The sequence below is a fragment of the Sapajus apella genome, unplaced genomic scaffold, assembly GCF_009761245.1.
Source record: "Sapajus apella isolate SASKATOON/1434 unplaced genomic scaffold, GSC_monkey_1.0 scaffold23, whole genome shotgun sequence".
Lineage (NCBI taxonomy): Eukaryota > Metazoa > Chordata > Mammalia > Primates > Cebidae > Sapajus > Sapajus apella.
In genome coordinates, this window is record NW_022436963.1 from 93,055 (window position 1) to 111,546 (window position 18,492).

The 18,492-nt window shown below is 48.3% G+C and overlaps 1 protein-coding gene across 1 annotated transcript in view; it reads right to left on the bottom strand.

Annotated features, from left to right (window-relative positions):
• SHISA5 (shisa family member 5) overlaps positions 1–17,813 on the bottom strand; it is a 37,205-nt gene extending 19,392 nt beyond the window's left edge. The window contains exons 1-2 of the mRNA XM_032289716.1: positions 17,655–17,813; positions 14,252–14,408 (exon numbers count right to left, since the gene is read on the bottom strand). Of these exons, the coding sequence (XP_032145607.1) occupies positions 14,252–14,408; positions 17,655–17,724 (227 nt within the window). The 5' untranslated portion in view covers positions 17,725–17,813. The remainder of the gene's footprint in view (positions 1–14,251; positions 14,409–17,654) is intronic.
• Positions 17,814–18,492: the final 679 nt, after the last annotated feature.

Genomic DNA, 18,492 nt, shown 5'->3' on the forward strand with positions numbered 1-18,492 from the left:
ACAAGCAGGTCATTCCATGAATCCCCTTACTTGTAGGGTTAGGAATTACTACTGCACTGGGCACAGGCATAGCAGGCCTTACCACTTCAGTGGGCACCTTCCCCAGCCTCTCTAATGATTCCTCTGCTAGCATTGCAGAATTAACTCTGTCACTATCCCTTCTTGAAGCTCAAGGAAATTCCCTAGCTGCAGTTGTCCTCCAAAACCGCAGAGGTCTTGATCTACTGACTGCTGAAAAAGGAGATCTTTGCGTCTTCCTAAATGAAGAATGTTGTTTTTTTGTTTTTTTTTTTTTTTTTGAGACGGAGTTTCACTCATGTTACCCCGGCTGGAGTGCAATGGCGCGATCTCGGCTCACTGCAACCTCCGCCTCCTGGGTTCAGGCAATTCTCCTGCCTCAGCCTCCTGAGTAGCTGGGATTACAGGCACGTGCCACCATGCCCAGCTAATTTTTTGTATTTTTAGTAGAGACGGGGTTTCACCATGTTGACCAGGATGGCCTCGATCTCTTGACCTCATGATCCACCCGCCTCGGCCTCCCAAAGTGCTGGGATTACAGGCTTGAGCCACCGCGCCCGGCCAGAACGTTGTTTTTATGTAAGCCAGTCCAGCCTCATATATGATGCCATCAATAAATTAAAAGACAGAGCCCAGAAGCCCGCTAGTCAGGCAAATGGTTGTTCTGGACCTGGCTGGACTGGCTGGACACTCTAACTGGAAGTCATGGCTTCTTCCAATCCTTCGTCCTCTGACACTATCTTTATCCTTCTCTTATTTGGATGCTGTGTTTTCCGATTAATCTCTCAATTCCTACAAAATTGTATACAAGCGATAACCAACCAGTCAATATGACAAATGCTCCTTCTAACAACCCCACAGTATCACCCCTTGCCCCGAGATCTCCCAAGAATCCAAATTGCTTTCCATTTTAGGTTTCCGTGCCACCCCCAAATCCGCTTGAAGAAGCCCTGAGAAACATCACCCCATCAACCTGTTGCCAGCCTTCCTAATATCCCACTGCCCTCCACTCTTCATTTCTTTGTCCTTTATATTACTAATATGAAAAGACAGGAACGTAAGGTCTAACCCACTGTGGACAGCATGGCGACCCTCATGAACCGCACATACACCTCTGGAGGGCCTTCCAGAATTAGAAAACCTGTAGTAGCTGGAAGGAAGAACCATCGAACCCTGCAGGGCCTAACTAACCTGAGACATTCTTCTATTGTTTCTTATTCCGGCCTCAACTGACAAGGCCATTGGACTTTGTAACTGACCTTGGTCCAACCTCCTGACTCCCCACCCTACGACCCCCTCCCAACTTGCAAAAAACCACCAACTGTAACTTCTGTAACTTGCCACTGTTCACCCCAAACCTACAAAAGCAATTCCTATCCCACCCCCCTTCGCTGACACCCTTTAGCCCACCTGCACCCAGGTGAATAAACAGCCATGTCACTCACACAAAGCCTGTTTGGGGGGGGGTCTCTTGATTAAGCGTGCACATTTTAACAATAATAATACCCACAGACGCGCACGTGCACGCACACACGCACCTAGCAAGAGTTGTTCTTAAATTGAAATTGAACAAATTCCAATATCAATTTGAGGGCAATCAATATCTTTAAAATATGATCTTCCAATTCATGAGTCCTATCTATGCTTTCATTTATTTAGGGCTATAACTTTTTTGTAACAATGTTTTACGTATTTTATAGTTTATATGCTTTATGAACATACAGTTTATATGCATTAATGTTTATAGTTTATATGTTTTATAAATACATAGTTCACATGTTTTACAGCTTTATAATTTATGGTTCATGGTTTTCTGTGTAGAAGTTTTGTCTTTCCTTGGTATTTGATGTTTTTGATGCTATTGGAAATGTCTTTTGAAATTTTATTTCCTGTTAGAAGTTTAATAGGTTTTTTTTACTATACTGACCGTGTATGTCTCACACACACACAAAAAGAAATACCAGCTGGACGCAGTGGCTCACATCTGTAATCCCAGCACTTTGGTAGGCTGAAGTGGTTGAATCAGCTGATGTCAGGAGTTCAAGACCAGCCTGGCCAACATGGGGAAACTTTGTCCCTACTAAAAATACCAAAAAAATTAGCTGAGAGTGGTGGCACATGCCTATAATCCCAGCTCCTTGGAAGGCTGAGGTAGGAGAATCGCTTGAACTTGGGAGGCAGAGGTTGCAGTGAGCTGAGATCACGCCATTGCACTCCAGCCTGGGCAACAGAGCAAGACTCTGTCTCAAAAAACAAAACAAAACAAAATATCCATGAGGGGGTATTTCTTCAGATGTTAAACGAAATAAAATTTTAAAGCATTAAAAACAATTATACCCTAATACATTTGAAGGAAAACCAGTAAAGCTAAAGAGAAAAATTTGCCTTAAAATACTGAATTTATCAGACACTGATATTAGAATAACAACACGTTCTTTGGCTGGAGTCACAGAGGGAGCAATAAAACAAAAGAAAAGAAAGAAAAACCCACGTACATTGTCTAAAGATTACACAGTGAGATTAAAGGAGAAAAGAACTGAAAGAGATTAAACAAAAGACTGAGCAATTCAGAGAAAACTGGAAATATATGGGATATTTAGTGTTGAAGGAGCAGCTTGGATCCTCTTGACTGCTTATAGTAAAATGTGAAAAAAGAAAAATGAATTGTTAAGCAAAAAGAACCAGAATTTAAAGATTTGGACAATTCTCAGCTTATTCATACCGTAATACTCAGCGTAGTCCAAAATCTACCAGGTAAGGAAATGAGAATGGGTATGAACCACAGATCGAATTAGTCACCCTAGCAGCTACCAGAGGGGACGGAGATGGGATGAAGTGAAGGAGGGCTGTCGGACTTCTAAAGGTCCTACAGGAGCAGGCCATAGAGCAAGCCTGTTCAACCTGTGGCCAGCGGCCCACATTCAGCCCAGGATGGCTTTGCATGTGGTCCAACACAAATTTTTTTTTTCTAAAATAGAGTCTAACTCTGTCACCCAGGTTGGAGTGCAGTGGCATGATCTCAGCTCACTGCAACCTATGCCTCCCAGGTTCAAGTGATTCTACTGCCTCAGCCTCCTGAGTAGCTGGGATTATAGGCACTCGCCACCATGTCTGGCTAATTTTTATATTTTTAGTACAGACAGGGTTTCACCATGTTGGTGAGGCTGGTCTCAAACTCCTGATCTCGTGATCCACCTACCTCAGCCTCTCAAAGTGCTGGGATTACAGGCATGAGCCACCGCACCTGGCCCTTTTTTTTTTTTTTTTAAGCTCTTCAGCTATCATTAGTATATTTTATGTGTGGCCCAAGACAATTTTCTTCTTCCAAAGTGGCCCAGAGAAGCCAAAAGATTGGACACCCCTACCAGAGCTATAGAGCTTTTTTTTTTTTTTTTTGTTTTTTTTAGAGATGGTCTCACTGTGCCACCCAAGCTGGAGTGCAGCAGTGTGATGACAGCTCACTGCAGCCTTGATCTCCCAGGCTCAAGTAATCCTCCCAACCTCAGCCTCCTGAATAGTTGGGGCTACAAATGCGTGCTACCATCCCAAGCTAATTTTTAAAAAAATTATAGAGATGAGGTCTCACTACATTGTCCAGGCTGGTCTTGAACTCCTGGGCCCAAGCAATCCTCCCACCTCAGCCTCTCAAAGTACTGGGACTACAGGCATCAGCCATCATGACTGGCAGAGCTATTTTCAAGGTGCAGTGTTCTTAAAGACAAGTAAAGGACCCCAAAGACAATTCAATCATCAGGGCTGCCACTCCCACCAGAGGCCCAGAGTGCACAGGCCAGGGACAGGGTTGCCACCACCTCAGTTGTGAAGGCCAGGACCACCACCCAGCAGAGCCATGAGAGTGTAGTCCCCACCCCAGTAGGTCCAGAGGGCAGTGTCCAGTCAAAGAGGATTATTCACAAGCCTTAAAGTCTACTGGGGATTGTCTTGCTAGGATTTAGAATTGCTTGGCACTGAGAGCTAAACTCTGATTTTTTATCTTGCCCAAATTCCTAAGGGGTCTGGGGAGTCATGACCTACAAATCATAAGTTCTCATCAAATGGGTTTTATTTAACCCTATATATCGTGATTTACTTTCCAACCTGACTCTGGCATGACATTATGAGACAAGGAAGCAAATCAAAATATTTTATCTCAAAACGTTTCTTTGCCAGATTTCGAAACGGCCCTGCAAAGCTGTTCTCTGTGTGGGAAAACATGCATCTGCAAAGAATCGCTACTAAGAAGGGTAGATCTTTTTCTTCCAGACCCTTCCAATCCTAAAGAGATTTACTAAGATCTGAAAGGGAAACATTTGTATCTATTGTCTCTAAGGGCAGCCAGTAGAAGACTTCAAAAGAACTTTGGTCTCTGCAATCTTTACCTTAATTTGAACATTCCCTTTCTATCAATCAATTTTGTCTTTGTTAGACAGACTCAACCATTTGTCAAACCAGAAAATGTTTAAATTCACCTATAGGCTGGAAGCTCCCCCACCCCACCCCACCCCGCCCTTTGATTTGTCCCACCTTTCTGGACCAAACCAATGCATCTCTAAAATGTATTTGATAGATACTTCACGCCTCTCTAAAATGTATAATGTGAGGCCAAGGCAGGTGGATCACCAAATCAGGAATTCAAGACCAGTCTGGTCAACATAGTGAAACCCCATCTCTATTAAAAATACAACTAACGGCCGGGCACGGTGGCTCACGCCTGTAATCCCAGCACTTTGGGAGGCCGAGGGGGTGGATCATCTGAGGTCAGGAGTTCAAGACCAGCCTGGCCATCATGGTGAAACCCCATCTTTTTTAAAAAATTGAAAAATAAAAATACAACGAATTAGCCGAGTGTGGTGGCAGGTGCCTGTAATCCCAGCTACTCGGGAGATTGAGGCAGAATTGCTTGAACCTGGGAGGTAGAGGTTGAAGTGAGCCGAGATTGCACCGCTGCACTCCAGCCCAGATAACATTTCAAGACTTCGTCTCAACAAAAACTAAACCAAGTTGTGCCCCGACCATCTTGGGCACATGTTCTCAGGACCTCCTGAGGGCTGTGTCACGGGTCATGGTCACTCATATTTGGCTCAGAATAAATCTCTTCAAATATTTTACAGAGTTCGACTCTTTTCGTCGACAGCACCTATCACTTCCTACTCTTTTTTTTTTAGATAGGGTCTTGCTCTGTCCCAGGCTGGAGTGGAGCGGCACGATCTCAGCTCACTGTAACCTCTGCCCCCTGAGCTCAAGCAATATTCCCACCTCAGCCTCCCCAATAGCTGGGACCACTGACAGGCACCATCACACATGGTTATTTTTTGTAGTAGAGACAGGGTCTCACCATGTTGCCCAGACTACACTCCTACTGATTTCTCTCCCTTTGGGAATAGGGATGGTATCCTTTGCCTGTCCCACCACTGCATTTTGGAAACACATATCTGGTTTCACAAGTTTCACAACTGGAGATAAATTTTGCCTCAGGATGAAATGTACCTATGGTCTCATTCATATCTGATTTAGATAATATTTGAATAAGACTTTGCATTTGAGAGTTAAAGTTGATGCTGGAATGAAGTAAGACTGCTGGGGTGGGGGCAGAGGTTGCTGAGATCGTGCAACTCTAGCCTGAGGCAGAGCAAGATTCCATCTCAAAAAAAAAAGAAGTAATTAGGTTTAGATGAGATCACGAGGGTGGAGCTGCCAGGATGGGATTAAGGTCCTTATGAGAAGAGGAAGAGAAATTCCATCTCTCTCTGCATGCATGCACCCATGTTGGGAGGTGAGCAGGTCTGTACAAACCTTTGCCCAAAGGCTGAAGAAGCTGAGAAGCTAAAGAAAGAGGCTGACAAATCCAGTTTCTCAGAAACATTTAATAGGGACTATTAACCCCAGATTCTGGGCTTACAAACCATGGGGAATTTGTCTAAGGGCAGGATTTATGGTAATTATCTGAAAGGCATTAGAGGTATTCCCAGAACTGGGGTTAATCAGAAGTCAACATGGACAGATTAACATCCAAGATGGAGTTGCTTTAGCCTCCACAACCAGGGAAAGGCCACGTGAGGATATAACCAGGAAGAGGGCCCTCACCAAGATCATACCAGCACCCTGGTCTTAAACCTCCTGCCTCTAGGATTGAGAGAAATGCTTATTATTTAAGCCACACAATCGATAGTATTTCCTAAAAGCAGTCTGAATGGACTAAAACACACGTGAAACTCTCCTCAAGTTTCACTAAGGATATGCTGGGCCATAAAATGTGCCGAAATCGGGCAGGTGCAGTGGCTCATACATGTAATCCCAGCACTTTGGGAGGCCAAGGCACGCAGATCACCTGAGTTCAGGAGTTCAAGACCAGCCTGACCAACATGGTGAAACCCTATCTCTACTAAAAATACAAAATTAGCCAGGTGTGGTAGCATATGCCTGTAATCCTAGCTACTTGGGAGGCTGAGGCAGAATTGCTTGAACCCGGGAGGCGAAGGTTGCAGTGAGCCGAGATCACACCATTGCACTTCCAGCCTGGGCAACAAGACCGAAATTCTGTCTCAAAAAAAAAAAAAGCACAACCACCAAAATTGCTAAAATTAAAACTTTTGGCTGGGTGCAGTGGCTTACGCCTGTAATCCTAGCAGTTTGGGAGGCCAAGGTGGGCAGATCACTTGAGCCCAGGAGTCAGGACCAGCCTCAGCAACATAGACCAACCCCTTCTCTACAGCAAATAAACAAAATTTAGCCAAACACCATGGTGCATGCCTGCAGTCCCCAGCTGCTTGGAAGGCTAAAGTTGGAGGTTGGTTGAGCCCAGGAGGTGGAGGCTGCAGTGAGCTGAGACTGTGCCACTACGCTCCAGCCTGGGGGACAAAGTGAGACCCTGTCTCAGAAAAAAAAAATTACAGAGCAGGCACAGTGGCTCACACCTCTAATCCCAAAACTTTGGGAGGCCAAGGCGGGCAGATCATGAGGTCAGGAGATTGAGACCATCCTGGCCAACACTGTCTCTACTAAAAATACAAAAAATTGGCCAGGCGTGGTGGCTCATGCCTGTAATCCCAGCACTTTGGGAGGCTGAGGTGGGTGGATCATGAGGTCAGGAGTTAAGAGACCAGACTAATCAACATGGTGAAACCGTGCCGCTACTAAAAACACAAAAATTAGCCGGGCCTGGTGGCGCATGCCTGTAATCCTAACTACTCAGGAGGCTGAAGCAGGAGAATTGTTTGAACGCGGAGGCAGAAGTTGCAGTGAGCCGAGATCGCGCTACTGCACTCCAGCTGAGGCGACAGAGCGAGACTCCATCTCAAAAGAAACAAAAAAATTCCTTGGAAACCGAAATGGCTCTGATCTATTGCTTTGTTTGTTTTTGGGACGGAGTCTCACTCTGTAGCCCGGGCTGGAGTGCAGTGTCATGTTCTCGGCTCACTGAAACCTCTGCTTCCCAGGTTGAAGCGATTCTCCCTGTCTCAGCCTCCGGAGTAGCTGGGACTACAGGCACGTGCCATGTGCCTAGCTGATTTTTGTATTTTTTAGTAGAGACAGTATTTCAGGCCGGGCGCGGTGGCTCAAGCCTGTAATCCCAGCACTTTGGGAGGCCGAGGCAGGTGGATCACGAGGTCAAGAGATCGAGACCATCCTGGTCAACATGGTGAAACCCCGTCTCTACTAAAAATACAAAAAATCAGCTGGGCATGGTGGCGTGTGCCTGTGATCCCAGCTACTCAGGAGGCTGAGGCAGGAGAATTGCCTGAACCCAGGAGGCGGAGGTTGCGGTGAGCCGAGATCGCGCCATTGCGCTCCAGCCTGGGTAACAAGAGGGAAACCCCCCTTCTTTTTTTTTTTTTTTGAAAAAAAAAAAGAGAGACAGCATTTCACTGTTGACCAGGCTGGTCTCAAACTCCCGACCTCAGGTGATCCACCCACCTCAGCCTCCCAAAGTGCTGGGATTACAGGGGTGAGCCATGGCACTCAGCCGATTTCTATTTTAACTGACAAAAAATACATATATTTATGGTGCACAAAAATGATGTTTTAAATATGTATATATTGAATGGCTAAATTGAGGTAATTAGCATATGTATTACTTCACATACTTATCTTTTTTTGTAAGAACACTCAAAATCTACTTCCTGGCTGGGTGCGGTGGCTCGCACCTGTAATCCAAGCACTTTGGAGGCCAAGGCGGGTGCCATCACCTGAGGTCGGGAGTTCACGACCAGCCTGGCCAACATGGCGAAACCCCGTCTTTTTTTTTTTTTTTTTTGAGACGGAGTTTCGCTCTCGTTACCCAGGCTGGAGCGCAATGGCGCGATCTCGGCTCACCGCAACCTCCGCCTCCTGGGTTCAGGCAATTCTCCTGCCTCAGCCTCCTGAGCAGCTGGGATTACAGGCACGCGCCACCATGCCCAGCTGATTTTTTTGTATTTTTAGTAGAGACGGGGTTTCACCATGTTGACCAGGATGGTCCCGATCTCTTGACCTCGTGATCCACCCGCCTCGGCCTCCCACAGTGCTGGGATTACAGGCTTGAGCCACCGCGCCCGGCCCCAACCCTGTCTTAAAAAAAAAAAAAAAAAAAATCTACTTCCTTAGCAATTTTCAAGTATACAACATATTATTATAAACTATAGTCACCATTATGATGTATGATAGACCTCTTGAACTTATTCCTAACTGAAATTTTGTGTCCTTTGACCAACATCTCCCTAATCCTCCCACCTCCTAGTCTCTAGTAACCACTATTTTATTCTCTGTTTCTATGAGTTTGACTTTGACACTCCAAATATAAGTGAGATGGTGCTTTGTTTTTTTGCGCCCTATTTCACTTAACATAATGTCCTCTAGGTATGTCCATGTCATGATAAGTGATGGGATTTCCTTCTTTTAAGGCTGAATGGTATTTCATTGTGTACATATACATTTTCTCTATCCATCCATTGATGGACAGGTAGGTTGATTACATACTTTGGCTATTATGAATAATGCTGCAATGCACAAGGGAGAGCAGGTATTTCTTCGAGGTATGGATTCTATATCCTTTGAATATGTACCCAGTGCTAGGATGGCTGGATCATATGCACATGGTAGCTCTACTTCTAATTTTTGGGGGAACATCCATACTTTCTTCCATAATGACAATGATTTATATCTGGACTAGCATGTTGTATACATGAAATGTATACATAGGTTAAAACTCATCGAACTGAGGCTGGGCACGGTGGCTCACGCCTGTAATCCCAGCACTTTGGAGGCCAAGGCGGGTGGATCACCTGGGGCCGGGAGTTCAAGACCAGCCTAACCATCATGGTGAAACCCGTCTTAAAAAAAAAAAGAAAAAGAAAAAAAAGAAATACGTTCCTTTACAAACTTTTTTTTTTAAGTGAAAGGGAGTCTCACTCTGTTGCCCAGGCTGGAGTGCAGTGGCTCAAAAAAAAAAAAAAATTGCTTGGTCAGTGTATGGGGAGAAACTCCCACACATTTGGTCACAGAAATTTTGTGTTGATTGTTGCAGTGTGAGAGAATAAAAAAAGTGCTCTGAGTTTGTTTTTCTACCTTTTTTTTTTTTTTTTTTGAGATGGAGTCTCTCTCTCTCTCTTGCCCAGGCTGGAGTGCAGTGGTGCAATCTCAACTCACTGCAACCTCCACCTCCCAGGTTCAAGCCATTCTGGTGCCTCAGCCTCCCAAATGGCTAAGACTACAGGCACACACCACCATGCCTGGCTAATTTTTGTATTTTTTAGTAGAGACGGGGTTTCACTGTGTTGACCAGTCTGGTCTCGAACTCCTGACCTCAAGCGATCTGCCTGCCTCAGCCTCACAAAGCACTGGGATTACAGGTGTGAGCCACCACACCAAGCCAGTTTTTCCACATTTATGTATCAATAAACAATTAGAAAATAAAAATTTTAAACTATACTATTTATAATACCATAAAAATACACAAAGGAAAAAATGAAAGATAAATAAGACTTTGAATAGAAACATATATATAATACAAAATTGAGAGAGAAGGAAAGAAAACTAAATACATGAGCAGATATACCATGTTAATGGACTGGAAAACTCAATATAGTAAAATGGCAATTCCACAGAAATGTTCTATAGACTCAGTGTAGTCCAAGTTAGTTTTATTGACAAGCTGATTCTAAAATTTATATGGAAATAACAGAGACAAAAATAGCCAAGACAATATTGAAGAATATCAAGCTTTATTATAAAGCTACAGTAATTATGAGGCTGCTGTTAGCTCACAGATAGAAAAACAGACCAATGCAACAGAATAACGCCTACAGACATATCCATGCTCATGTGAACACTCAATCTACAACAAAATTGAAACTTTGAAGTGATGGAAAAAAAAGGATTTCTCAATAAATAGTGCTTGGTCAACTGGATATCCATATTAAAAAACGAAACTTGATTCTTACATCTTTTACTAGGAAAATAAATGCATATAGTTGTGAGTGGTGGTGTGTGTCTATAGTACAATTCAGTGATTTATCAAGAAGCAACTGCTTGTCGTGAGTAGTTGCTTCTTGATAAATCACTGAATTGTATGTTTATTTTGTGCACTTTTCTGTGAATTCTATTTCACAATTAACGGCATATAAAACAGCCTCAGTGGCTGGGTTTAACAGCAGATTAACAGCCAGGCACAGTGGCTCACACCTGTAATCTCAGCACTTTGGGAGGTGGAGGCAGGTGGATCACTTGGGGTCAGGAGGTCAGGAGTTTGAGACCAACCTGGTCAACAGGGTGAAACCTCGTCTCTACTAAAAATACAAAAATTAGCTGGGCACAGTGGCTCACACCTGTAATCCTAGCACTTTGGGAGGCTGAGGCAAGTGGATCATGAGGTCAGGAGTTTGAGACCAGCCTTGCCAACGTGGTGAAACCTCATCTCTACTAAAAATACAAAAATTAGCTAGCCGTGGTGGCATGCACCTGTAATCCGAGCTACTCGGGAGGCTGAGGCAGGAGAATCACTTGAGCCCGGGACACAGAGGTTACAGTGAGCCGAGATCATGCCACTGCACTCCAGCCTGGGCGACAGAGTGAGACTCCGTCTCAGGAAAAAAAAAAAAAAATTAGGCGGGCACAGTGACACATGCCTGTAATCTCAGCTACTCAGGAGAATAGCTTAAACCCAGAAGGCAGGGGTTGCAGTGAGCCGAGATCACGCCACTGCACTCTAGCCTGGGTGACACAGCGAGGCTCTGTCTCAAGAAAAAAAAAGGAATTCCAGATGTAATTCTAGCACTGTAGGAGGCCAAGGCTGGAGGTTCACTTGAGGCCAGGAGTTCAAGACCAGCCTGGGCAACATAGCAAGACCCCATCTGTACCAAAAATAACACATAAAAAAATAGCAGGGCATAGTAGCACACACCTGTAGACCTAGCCACCTGGCATGCTGAGGCAGGAGGTTTCTTTGAGCCACAATTGTGTCACTGCATTCCAGCCTGGGCAGAGCTAAATTTAGACTCAAAAAAGAAAAGAAAAAATTAATGGCAGAGAATTTTCCTAAACTGATGAGACACAAAACCACAGATTCAAGAAACTTAAATCCTGGCCAGAGCAATGGCTCAACGCCTGTAATCCCAGCTCTTAGGGAGGCAGAGGTGGGAGGATAGCTTGAGCCCAGGAGTTTGAGACCTGCCTGGGCAATATAGCGAGACCCCATTCTCCACAAAAAGGAAAAAAAAAATCTTTCTTTTTTTTTCTTTTGTGACGAAGCTTCGCTCTTGTCCAGGCTGGAGTGTAACAGTGCAATTTCGGCTCACCACAACCTCTGCCTCCTGGGCTAAAGTGATTCTCCTGCCTCAGCCTCCCAAGCAGCTGGAATTACAGGCATGCACCACTGTACCTGGCTAATTTTTTGTATTTAGTAGAGACGGGGTTTCACCATGTTGGTCAGGCTGGTCTCAAACTCCTGACCAATGTGATCTGCCCGCCTTGGCCTCTCAAAGTGCTGGAACTACGGGTGTGAGCTACAGTGCTAGGCCAAAAAAAAAAAAAAATCTTAAAAAGCAATAAAAAAAAAAAAAAAAAAAAGCAATCACGCTGGGCGAGGTGGCTCATGCCTGTAATCCCAGCACTTTGGGAGGCCAAGACAGGTGGATTGCCTGAGCTCAGTAGAAAAAATTAGTCGGGCATGGGGGCATGTGCCTGTAGTCCCAGCTACTCAGGAAGCTGAAGCAGGAAAATTGCTTGAACCTCAGAGGTGGAGGATGCAGTGAGCTAAGATCATGCCACTGCACTCTAGCCTGGGAGACAGAGGGAAACTCCAGAAAAAATAAAAATAGGCCGGGCGCGGTGGCTCATGCCGTAATCCCAGCACTTTGGGAGGCTGAGGTGGGCACATCACGAGGTCAGGAGATTAAGATCATCCTTCCCAACATGGCGAAATTCCATCTCTTACTAAAAATAAAAAAATTAGCTGGGCGTGGTGGCACGTGCCTGTAATCCCTGCTACTCAGGAGGCTGAGATAGGACAATCACTTGAACCTGGGAGGCAGAGGTTGTAGTGAGCTGAAATCACGCCACTACACTCCAGCCTCTGAGACAGAGCAAGACTCCATCTCAAAAACATAAAAAACAAAATAAGACAAAATAAAAAATTTAAAATAAAAAACAGAAGAGAAAACAAGAAGTAATAGTTGAAGAAAAATATGGAGTAAAACCAAAACAATACAGGAAATCAAAAAAGGAAAGTGTGGGAGAGACAACACAAAAGATGCAAATATAACCCCAGTATAGCAATAACTACATTACATTAATTAATTTATTTATTTTTGAGTCACGGCTCACCGCAGTCTCAACCTGCTGGGTTCAAGTGATCCTCCTACTTCAGCCTCCCAAAGAGGTGGGATTACAGGCATGAGCCATGGCACCCATCTGGCCCTTACATTAAATTTAAATGGAATAGGGCAGGCGTGGTGGTGTGCGCCTGTGTTCCTGACTACTCGGGAGGCTGAGGCACGGAAATCGCTTGAACGCAGGAGGAGGAGATTGCAGTGAACTGAGACTGAGCCACTGCACTCCAGCCTGAGTCTCAAAATAAATAAATAGAATAAACGCTCCTGCTTTTAAAAAACAAATACCACAATGGGTTTTTTAAGAAAGACATTTGTAAAATATAAAAATGCCAAAAGGTGAAGTGAAATGGTAAAAGATGACCTGTCAGGAACCTCAGGCGTGACTGGCAGGTGTGCAGCTATGCTCCACTGCCAAGAGCAACTGGAAGTCCTTAGTGGCTGTGTGCCTCTCCATGACATGGCAACTCCACAACCAGATGTGTTTCCAAGAAAATTCTTACACAGCTCCATAAAAGGAGGTATACCAGGAGGCCCACTGAAGCGATCTATCATGGCAACCACTGTGGACTGACACCCTCCAAAGGGACAAAGCAGTGGTGGGCAAGGGCCAGATGTGCCACAGCAATGTGGACAGGTCTTACACTACACTGACTTTGCAAGAACACAAATGATAAAAAGTCTGCTCCTTATACATAGCAGACTGGTTGCCTGTGGGGTGGGAAGGGAACGAAATGGTCATAAGCCATCTCATTAAATACATAGGCCAGGCACGGTGGTGCACACCTATAGTCCCAGCTACTCAGGAGGCTAAGGGAGGAGGATAGCTCAAGCCCAGGAGTCTGACACCAGCCTGGGCAACACGGTGAGACTCCATCTCACAAAAATAAATATGTGGCCGGGCATGGTGGCTCATGCCTGTAGTCCCAGCACTTTGGGAGGAAGAGGCAGGTGGATCACAATATCAGGAGTTTGAGACCAGCCTGGCCAACATAGTGAAACCCCATCTCTACTACAAATACAAAAAATTAGCTGGATGTGGTGGTAGGTGCCTGTAATCACAGCTACTTGGAAGGCTGAGGCAGAATCACTTGAACCCAGAAGGTGGAGGTTGTAGGTACCCACCCTGAGGACATCTTGACACAGGTACACACCCAGGGGTGAGCCACAGGACCAGCTGAGGCCAAGGATCCCTAAGAAACCTGCTTAGACCAAGGCTCAGCGAGCCAGAGTCGTCAGGGTAGAGGGGATGAACAGCAGACTAACTGAGCAGCCCAGAACAGGGGCTCCCTAAACCCTCTGGTCCAATGCTCTGGCCACCGCCTGGAGTGGGCTGAGAGGCCAGAGGGGCAGAGCCGTTTCTCTTCCACATACTCTCCTGTGGGGCACATGCTCCAGCCACCCACCCTGCGACCCACCAGGGCACCCACCTGGCTTCAGGCACAGCACACCTTTCCTCGGTCCACACAAATTTCTTCAGCACGTCAGAGCAGCAGTATCGGTCATAACAGGTACCACAGCAGAAATCTGGACAGGACTCAGGGAAGAGACCGAGTCCACGGGAAGCTGTACACATCTCACCATGCGCTGGGGAGGAGAAACACACCTGCTCACCTGTGCCCCCAGGGCCAGGCCCCAGCCCACACAGCCCCTCACCGGCACAGCCACCAGACCACACACTCGCATGCTGTGCTGTCCCTGAGCTACCCTAGCCACAGGCCACCTTCCGACCCTGGCCGCTTCTCCCCCTCAGCCCTACCCTCTCCCACCAGCCACACAGTTAGAGATGCCCTAACTGGGATCCTCTCTCCCTCGCCAGTGCACCAGCCTCCTATGGGAGAGTGAACTTTCTCAGTGTGAGTCTGATGGGGTCACAGGCTGCTCTCAGACCTCCCTAATTCTCACTGCTTCTGGATAAAGGCCCGAGTTTGCAAGCAGGGCCTAGACTGCAAAGGGCCCTGAAGATCACTCCAGCTCTCCAAACTGTCCATACTCCACTTACATTCTTGCCTGCTTCCCATCTCCTGCCTTTTTTTTTTTTTTTTTTTGAGACAGTCTCATTCTGTCGCCCAAGCTGGAGTTCAGGATCTCGGCTCACTGCAACCTCTGCCACCCGGGTTCAAGCGATTCTCCTGCCTCAGCCTCCAAGTAGCTGAGATTACAGTGCCTGCCACCATGCCTGGCTAATTTTTGCAGTTTTAGTAGAGATGGGGCTTCACCATCTTGGCCAGGCTGGTCTTGAACGCCTGACCTCATGATCCACCTGCCTCGGCCTCCCAAAGTGCTGGGATTATAGGCGTGAGCCACCACGCCCAGCCAGCATTCATTCCCTGCCTTTCATCTCTACTCATCCTTCAAGGCCCTATTCCAGGCTGCCTCCTCCAGAAACTGCCCAGGTGAGAAGTCACACAGCTGAACACCTGCAGGGGCTGGACATTGAACTGTCCATTTCTTTTTTTTTCCTTTTTTTAGACGGGTCTCACTCTGTTGCCCAGGCTGGTTTATAGTGGCATGATCTTGGCTCACTGCAACCTCTGCCTCCTGGATTACAGATTCTCCTGTGTCAGCTTCCCAAGTAGCTGGGATTGCAGGACACTCTCCTGGACACCCAGCTAATTTTTTGCATTTTTTAGTAGAGATGGGATTTCGCCATGTTGGTCAGGCTGGTCTCAAACTCCTGACCTCAGGTGATCCACCCACCTCAGCCTCCCAAAGTGCTGGGATTACAGGTGTGAGCAACCGCAACCAGCCATTTTTTTTTTTTCGGAGTTTTGCTCTATTGCCCAGGCTAGAGTGCAGTGGCACGATCTCGGCTCACTGCAATCTGTATCTCCTGAGTTTGAGTGATTCTCCTGCCTCAGCCTCCCGAGTAGCTGAGATTACAAGTGTCTGCCACCATTCCCAGCTAATTTTTGTATTTTTAGTAGAGATGGGGTTTTGCCATTTTGACCAGACTGGTCTCGAACTCCTGACCTCAGGTGATCCGCCCGCCTCGGCCTCCCAAAACACTGGGATTACAGGCATGAGCCACCACACCCAACCAGACTGTGCGGTTCTTAATCCTCATTCCTTCTCATCACTCAGCCACAGCAGCCTCAGCCGCTGCTGGGCACAACTGCAGAGGCCTAGCTCTCACAGACCACCCCACGACCATGATAACAGGCTAGCTCCTGGTCAGAAATTGTCACAACCATCATACAAGCGTTCATAAAGCACTTAGCCCCGCGCTGGGCCTACAGCAGTTGTCCAGGAAATGTTTGTGCCTTCCAGGAGTTTTGAGACCAGCCTAAGCAACAGGGCTCCCAGGCAGTGGCACCATCTGGAGCTCTGGAACCATCACAGGGCTCTCAGCACAGAGTTGGGATCCAATGACATCCTTACAAGTCTCAATGTACAAGGTTGTGCTGAGGGGACCTGGCTGACAACAAATGTGGAATACAACCCAGGGTTTTGGATGACAAGGTTTACAAACCTCCAGGAAGATGCTACAGTCAAATGTTCCCATGTATCCTTAGGCTACATTAGCAGAGACCTAGAGCCCACTAGCAGGAAGGAACAGTATGGGATTTTTCAGGGAAGACTCCAAAGAGACATCTAGTTCAGCGAGGCCCACAAGCCCGCAGTAGGCAAGGCACAGGTCTGATGATAGCGCTGAGGCATAACTACATCTGCCTGGAAACAGTCTGGCATAGCACACGGCATCTGGAGACCCAGCCAGGCCAGGCACCTGGCCGTGTGCAGCATCTGGTGCCCAGGCCTGATCAGGGCACCATGCACCCTGCCGCTGTCAGTGGAGTGACACCCAGAGACACACACACCGAGTGACCTCCTTAGGAGGAAACTTTAGTGGGGAGTGGGGGTGAACTGCACTTCTTGGCAGCTCCAGGCAGAACCCTGCTCTGGGCAAAGCCATGGAGGAGAGGACTGAACCGCTGATGAGCCCAGCTTGGCCAGCTGCCCACCTGAAAGCTGGTAGCATGCAGCACCCACATGCAGCAGGGTCTTCACAGCCCAGCCTGAGCTACTGAGCTAGGGCTGAAGACACACTGATGAGGCTGTCTAGGCCGAGTTCATGGCACAAATGCTCTCTGACCCCGACCTCACTGAATCAATGACCCTCCTACAGGCCCACTCCAGGGGTGGGTAGGTTCTGGGCACAAGTCTCCCCTTTCTAGGTTCTCTAGCCCAGGGCCTCCGGATTCATCCCAGCACTCAGGAAATAAAGCCTTCCCCTCCAGGAAGCCACCCACTCCAAAGGGTGAGAAGGCGGTTGTTCCAATTCCTACCCCTAAAGGGCCCCCAGCCAGCCTTCCAGAGTCTCTTTATCACCGATCTGCAACCAACACACACAGCGGTGTCTCCACCCCAGAGGCCAGCCTCAGCACCGGGCTCTCCAGGAACACAAGAGCCCAAGGAGGCTGCGGTGGGGGCTCCCAGACACGAAACAGAGGCAAAGAGGAAAGGCCTCTGATGGAGGGGCCAGGCCGCCCTGCAGCCCCCGTCCAGACAATAGCCAGGCGGGGGGAATCCTACCGCAGCCTCTGGGGACCCCATCCCCAGGGACAGGGACCGGAGGGCAGACTCCTCCCCACCGTTCCAAGACAGACAAGGGTGGCAGCTGCCTGGGGTCGGGGCAGGGTTGTTCAGGCAAGGAGGATACTGGGGAGGAGGAGAGGTCCGTAGTGGTGGGGGGTTCGCTGACGGCCTCGGGGCAATTAGAGGTCGGTGGGGGGCAAGGCAGGGCTGGTGCTGCCCGGCTGGTTGGAGCGGCAGCGCGGGGAAGTGCCTGCCGGGTCCCAGGGCAGAACGGGCCGCCCCCACCCCCAGGCTCACCACCCGGAGGCGGCGGTAGCAGCAGCAGCAGCAGCAACAGGATCCGCGGTGCTGGGGCCGGCGCGGCCATGGCAGGGTGGACCGACAGACGGACGCGAGCGCCGGGCGCGGAGCCACCACAGCCTCAGCGACCCGCGCGGCCGCTCCTCTCCCTCGCCCCGCCCCGGCCCGGCTGGTTCCCGGAACCCCCGCCCGGGAGGGGGCGGAGGGCAGAGGAGAAGGAAGAGGAGGAGGAAGAGGAAGAGGAGGAGGAGGAGGAGGAGAAGGAAGAGGGAGGAAGAGGAGGAGGAGGAGGAGAAGGAAGAGGGAGGAAGAGGAGGAGGAGGAGGAAGAGGGAGGAGGAGGAGGAAGAGGGAGGAAGAGGAGGAGACGGAGGAGGAGGAGGAGGAAGGGGAGGTGGAGGGGGAGGAGGGGGGGGGGGGGGGGGAGGGGGAGGAGAGGGAAGATGGAGGAGGAAGAGGGAGATGGAGCGTAGTGGTTGCGGGGGTGGTAGGGGAGAAGGGAGAGGAGGGGGAGGACGGGGAGGGGGGCTGGAAGGGAAGGAAGCCGACATCCCTCCCAGGCTCGGGGCCAGCTCAGCACCTGGCGTCTGCGCGAAAACTTGGGACCCATTTCCCGGACGCGGACAGGCGCCAGGCGATGCTCGGAGTTGCCTTTTGCTCACCGGATGCTTGGGAGGGTGCAGGGCGGCCCCCAGCCTTCGGGCTTGGAGGGCCTCCCCAGGAATGTGCACCGTGACACTGAGCGCCTACTGTGTGGGCTGGGGGCAGCCACAGCCCATCCCTCCCAGCGTGATCCCGGTGGATCCACACTCGCCCGAGGACTACCTGAGGAGTAG